Source organism: Ailuropoda melanoleuca, chromosome 3, assembly GCF_002007445.2.
Source record: "Ailuropoda melanoleuca isolate Jingjing chromosome 3, ASM200744v2, whole genome shotgun sequence".
Classification (NCBI taxonomy): domain Eukaryota; kingdom Metazoa; phylum Chordata; class Mammalia; order Carnivora; family Ursidae; genus Ailuropoda; species Ailuropoda melanoleuca.
The window spans coordinates 781,368-787,965 of NC_048220.1; the positions used below are offsets into that span (position 1 = coordinate 781,368).

A 6,598-nucleotide genomic window follows, 5' to 3' on the forward strand; every position below is an offset into this window, starting at 1 on the left:
ATAGCCATCCAAGCCTCACTCAAAAGAATAGAAAAATCTAAAATGCAGTTTCTATATTCCCACCTCAAGAATCTGGAACAGCAACAGGGGGACAGGCCTAACCCACTCACGATGAAACAGTTGACCAAAATTAGAGCAGAATTCAATGAATTAGAAAACAGAAGCACAGTAGAGCAAATCAACAGGACTAGAAGCTGGTTCTTTGAGAGAATCCATAAAATTGGCAAACCACTGGCAAGGCTTATCCAAAAGCAAAGAGAAAGGACCGAAATTATTAAAATTATGAGTANAAATCAAAAAACAAATTAAACAATTTATGGAGACCAACGAGAATGAATACACAACGGTCCAAAACCTATGGGATACTGCAAAGGCAGTCCTAAGGGGGAAATACATAGCCATCCAAGCCTCACTCAAAAGAATAGAAAAATCTAAAATGCAGTTTCTATATTCTCACCTCAAGAAACTGGAACAGCAACAGAGGGACAGGCCTAACCCACTGACAAGGAAGGAGTTGACCAAGATTAGAGCAGAAATCAATGAATTAGAGACCAGAACCACAGTAGAGCAGATCAACAGGACTAGAAGCTGGTTCTTTGAGAGAATCCATAAAATTGATAGACCACTGGCAAAACTTGTCCAAAAACAAAGAGAAAGGACTGAGATTATTAAAATTATGACTGAAAAGGGAGAGGTCACGACCAGCACCATTGAAATTGCAAGGATTATTAGAAACTTTTATCAACAGCTATATGCCAAAAAACTAAACAATCTGGAAGAGATGGAGGCCTTCCTGGAAACCTATAAACTACCCAGACTGAAACAGGAAGAAATAGATTTCCTAAACAGGCCAATTAGCTATGAAGAAATTGAGTCAGTGATAAACAACCTTCCAAATAATAAAACTCCAGGCCCAGACGGTTTTCCTGGGGAATTCTACCAAACATTCAAAGAAGAAATAATACCTATTCTCCTAAAGCTATTTCAAAAAATAGAAACAGAAGGAAAGCTACCAAACTCATTCTATGAGGCTAATATTACCTTGATCCCCAAACCAGGCAAAGACCCCCTCAAAAAGGAGAATTACAGACCGATTTCTCTAATGAATATGGATGCCAAAATCCTCAACAAGATCCTTGCTAATAGAATCCAACAGTACATTAAAAGGATTATCCATCATGACCAAGTGGGATTCATACCTGGGATGCAAGCATGGTTCAACACGTAAATCAATCAATGTGATACATCATATCATCAAGAAAAGACTAAGGAACCATATGATCCTCTCAACTCATGCAGAAAAAACATTTGACAAAATACAGCATCCTTTCCTGATTAAAACCCTTCAGAGTGTAGGAATAGAGGGTACATTTCTCAATCTCATAAAAGCCATCTATGAAAAGCCTACTGCAAGCATTATTCTCAATGGGGAAAAGCTGGAAGCCTTTCCCTTAAGATCAGGAACACGACAAGGATGCCCACTCTCGCCACTATTATTCAACATAGTACTAGAAGTCCTTGCAACAGCAATCAGAAGACAAAAAGGGATCAAAGGTATCCAAATCGGCAAAGAAGAAGTCAAACTGTCTCTCTTTGCAGATGACATGATACTCTATATGGAAAACCCAAAGGAATCCACTCCCAAACTATTAGAAGTTATAGAACAATTCAGTAAGGTGGCAGGATACAAAATCAATGCCCAGAAATCAGTTGCATTTCTATACACGAATAACGAGACTGAAGAAAGAGAAATTAGGGAATCCATCCCATTTACAATAGCACCAAAAACCATACGTTACCTTGGAATTAAATATCACACATTTAAAATTATTTCATCTGTTTTTAAAGGAAGACATTTTAAAGTTTATGTTAACAGTAGGTTATTCACAATGTGTCCTTGTATTTTTTTAACAATTTTTAATTTTTATGTTTAAGATTAAAATGTTAGTGCTTAGAAGTTTATGATTGTAGCTTTTGTGAAATTAATTTTAATGATGAAATACTGATCATTACTCATTTTATAGCCTTTCACACTAGATTTCATTTCATATATTACAATTATAACATGAATTTCCATATTGCAAAATGATATCAATATTATAATGCAATAGGTTATGTGTTTGTTTCTCCTGCTTAGCTTTGATTTAACTTATCTCATTCTGTGTAAAAAACACATCAAAATGTAGTAGCTTAAGAAAGCAAACGCAGTACTTCTCATAATTTGGGGAGTCAGGTATATGGAATAGTTTCACCTGGGTCCGTTTTATCTATCTTCCCTGTGGTATTGGCTCAGACAATAGAATGGGCTGGAAGATCTAAGATGAATTCACCCAAATGTCTCATGCCTCTGATGGGATAGCTTTTATAAGTAGTAAAAAATGGGAAATGACCAGAATTCACTTTCTATGACCAGAAGAGTGGAATTCTTAATGTGCTCTTTCATGGCTCAAAGAATAAATGTGGAACAAGCCATTCTTCCTAAGGGATAGACACAACAAGCAAATCTTTAGTTCTGCCATGTTCTTTTGGTCAAGGCAAGACAAAAGATTCAGAATGAAGGGGAAATCAACTCCAGGTCATGATGAAGAAGTGGCATGTTTATATGGGTATGGGAAGAACTTTCGGCAGCTTTCTTTGCAGACACCCTGGCATAGGACCCATTGGGGCCTTTCTTTTGCTCTGAAAACAAAAATTGTTTTTTGTGTGTGTCATTTCATTCATTTATTGTTTGTTCTTCTGTGCTTGTTTTTGTTTTAGAATTTCTTCTTTTTTTCTTTTGCACTCTTTACTGTTGAAACCCATTTTAGAAATATATATAACAAAATAGGGGTGCCTGGGTGGTGCAGTTGTTGTGTGTCTGCCTTTGACTCAGGGCGTGATCCCGGTGCTCTGGGATTGAGCCCCACATCAGGCTCCTCCACTAGGAGCCTGCTTCTTCCTCTCCCACTCCCCCTGCTTGTGTTCCTTCTCTAGCTGGATGTCTCTCTCTCTCTGTCAAAAAAATAAATAAAATTGTTTTTTTAAGAAAAGAAATATATTTATTAAAAGAAATCAGCTCTGCATTTTATAACTTTTAATAAATACTTTATTTTTTTTGTTTTTGTAAAAACCATTTATGATGAGCTTAGATTTGAAAATACAGTTCCATATGTGGCTCTATATTGCCCTATTCTGCTACTCACCTTATCTATTAACTTTTTAAAGTATTAACAATCTAATTTGTGTGATGCCTAGGTGAATTATCTTCAGGGTTTTGAGAGATTCTGCTTCCATGTGAGAAATTCAATTGTACTCATATGCCAATGTGAATTCTTCTTTCTCCACTCTGAGTCCTCATATATGGACATATTTTCTCATACATGTAATGTCAGCTTCTTTCCTTCAGAGAATCTTCATAACTGCTAGTCAACCATGGAACCTCCATATAGGTTTTGAGCAGAGCTGTGGATTGATTTATTTGTCATACATCTTTGCTCTTGTTTATAGTGTTTCAGCATATAAAAAGAGATCCTGAAGTGTCTGTTTATTCTGTCCTCCTAATTAACTTACCTTGGGTGAGCAGCAATTTGTTTACAGAGAGGCTCAAAATGGACCCCATGCATCAGCATTCCCAATTCTTTATGTCCTTTCAGGGTTAACTGCATTTGATTACTTTCAACCCATTACAAATTGCCAGGAAACACTTAAAATGGCATATAGCTTCCCTGGAATGATTGTTCTCTTCCCTCTCATCTGATAGTTGACCAATTTGGGTCCAAGTTCTTTCCTTTTCCCTTTCCCTTAAACTACTAATACAAATATGTGTTACCTCAATAAATATTTGTGAGAACTTAGGGATTCTTGACATGTAAGTAAGAATGCAACTCCTCCTTCCTTCTTCCTTGTTCATTCCTTCGATGTTTTACTACATTTCAAAAGTTCTCAATCTTGGTCATTTATTTACTACAACTTTCTTAACTCTTGCCAGCATGCATCTTTCAGTCTTCTCCTTCAGTTCAAATCTTTCTCATTAATTCTCTCTATGCTATTCAGGGCCTATTCTATGCCTGGAATTCTGGGCACTGTGAATACAGCAAGGAACAAAACAAGATAAATTCTTATGATCATGATGATTTCCTTTTGGTTGATCAAGCATATTCCAAGATAAGGAAGTCTTTCCCATTAAGAAATTTATGAGAGTTGCTACTTATATATTACTTCAACATGGCACCTCCCCCAAAAGTACTTTCAAAGAAAAATAGTAAGCAATACAAGCTGGTGTTCAAAAGAAGTGTTAATGTGTAAAGTGCTGGAGCACTGAGGCAATTCTTAATTAGAAAGAAGCAACACCAGCCTGAAGATGACTGGCCTGGGAATAGAAGGGTTTCCAGTCAAATGACATGTGATTTCAAGAGTGGTCCTAATGAATTATAAAGATAAATGCTTTCCTGAAAGTGTTGACTACATTATTAGGGCAGGGTTATCAGGAAAGTGCTCGGTATGTGATGTGATTATATATATATATATATATATATATATATATATATATATATGGTATAGTCACTATTATTTAGTAATGATGTTTTTATATCAAGAAGAGATAGATATAGATTTGTAGCAAAGAAACAAATGCATAAAACACTATATAAACAAAAAAATTACTTGAGGATAAAAGGCTCTTAAAATTAATTCTTACTATAATTACAGGTCTGTACAAATTTTTGTAATTTATAATAACTCTTATAGGATATGAACCTCCACAGAGGGTGATATTTTTGTCTTGTTTACTGCTGTGTTCCTGAAACTTACAATGTGAAGTGTTATAAAAATATCACCCTGCAAAATTTAGGTTTCTAAATTTTATTTTCTGATATTGTAAATATAGCTGCCTTTTGGACTTGTTCAAAATATTGACATTCTTTCCATTTACTGACATTTTCAATGAATTAAAGGCTAATCCTGATGGGACATTAGGGTAATATGATTGTGGTCCCTTGACTATGAATTTTAATACCACATAATTTAGTAAAGCTGTGACTTTTTTTTTTTTTGTTTTGTGAGCATAGAAATGTATAATATGCCAGTTAGAACAGAGGTCATGATTTCCAAGACCTTTTAAACTTTTACTTCTATCAGAATGATTGCTTACATTGTTAGGAGGAAGAGGTAGAATTCAAGATATTCACATGTGTAGCATAGGAAAGCTTTGACCAATTATTTCTGAAATAGATTTAGTGAGGGACTATGTCAGTTATCAATTGATTCCCTTTCAATTCTGATAAAGATGTTCCTTTAAATATTCCTTTAAAGTGAGCATCAGGCTATTTGTTATTATTACTATTATTTTTATTTTTATCACTGGGCACTTGCACTGCATTACAAGAGAAAGAAGCTTTCTGTAGTTTCGGGTGCACTCCAGGGGCATTGATAGGAGCGTATGAGAATATACTGTAGATCTTGCCTTGACCCCAGACCCAGAATACAGAACCTCAGTGACCTTAAAATGTTAGCCTTCTTAACATGGAAAGGGAAGCCCTATGTTACCTGGATGTGGCTGCCTATGCACACCATCTATGAAAGCTCTGGTGTGGAGTGCAAGAAGCTGCCTATTGTTCAGAGGGTCAGACCAAGCATATTTCCAAGGGAAGTGTTCAAATCCTTTTCTAAGAGAAAATAGCTTATATACCAAAAGAATTGTAAAACATGAAGTGTGTGTGTGTGTGTGTGTGTGTGTGTGTGTGTGTGTATCAAAAGGGAAATGTGCTTGGCATGGATTCTCAAAGTGATGGACAAAAATGGAGCTTATAACACTCAGTGAAACTAAATTAATTGATATGGGTATATTACTGTTGTAATTCAAGTCTTCAGTGGGTCCTGACACCATTAGCAGAGTGAGAATGCATTATAGAAAAGGACATTCACACACTTTTTTGATGATTCTAAATAGTGATTCTGAATTATTCTAATTTCTGGTGATTCCAAACATCATAAGGCTGGCAAAAGTAGGAATTTTTGGTGGTCAAGTGACTAATGGAGTTGTATCCCAAATCTGACTCCTGGTGGGACCATGATTTACCTATGCATTGTTATATTCCAAGTTCCTAAGTGTATAATTGGAATAGACATACTTAGAAATTGGTAGAATCCCTAAATTAAATATTTGCCCCATACGTTGTAAGGTTTATGGTTGGAAGGACAAACTGGATGGCCTTGGTATTTCCCTTATTTGACCAAGATAGTTACAAAGCAATACTGCATCCATGAGGGAGTTGTAGAGATTAATGGTGTCATCAAAATGATGGAAAATATAAGGTAATAACAACTATCAATCCTCATGTAATTCATGAGTTTGGCTTTTGCATAAGTCAGGTGGGTCTTTGAAAAGGACTGTGGACTATCATAAACTTCATCAAGGAGATAATTCAATTTTAGCTGCTGTTTCAGTTATACCATCTTTACTGCAGCCAGCTTCTGTGCTGAAACACAACTCTTGCCACTTAGTATGAAGCTCTTAATTTGTGTTTTTTTCCCCTTGTAATAATTTTTCAGTGCCACAAAAAGCAGTTTCCTTTTATCTATAAGGGCCAGCAGTATATTCATAATATTGCTGCAGAGCTAC

General features: G+C 35.7%; 1 protein-coding gene across 1 annotated transcript in view; it reads right to left on the reverse strand.

The window, feature by feature from the left end:
• The window catches only part of LOC100471074 (olfactory receptor 6F1), an 11,363-nt gene extending 7,765 nt beyond the window's left edge, over positions 1–3,598 (reverse strand). The window contains 1 exon segment of the mRNA XM_034655707.1: positions 3,550–3,598. Coding sequence (XP_034511598.1) covers positions 3,550–3,598 — 49 coding nt within the window.
• Between the last annotated feature and the right edge of the window lie 3,000 nt (positions 3,599–6,598).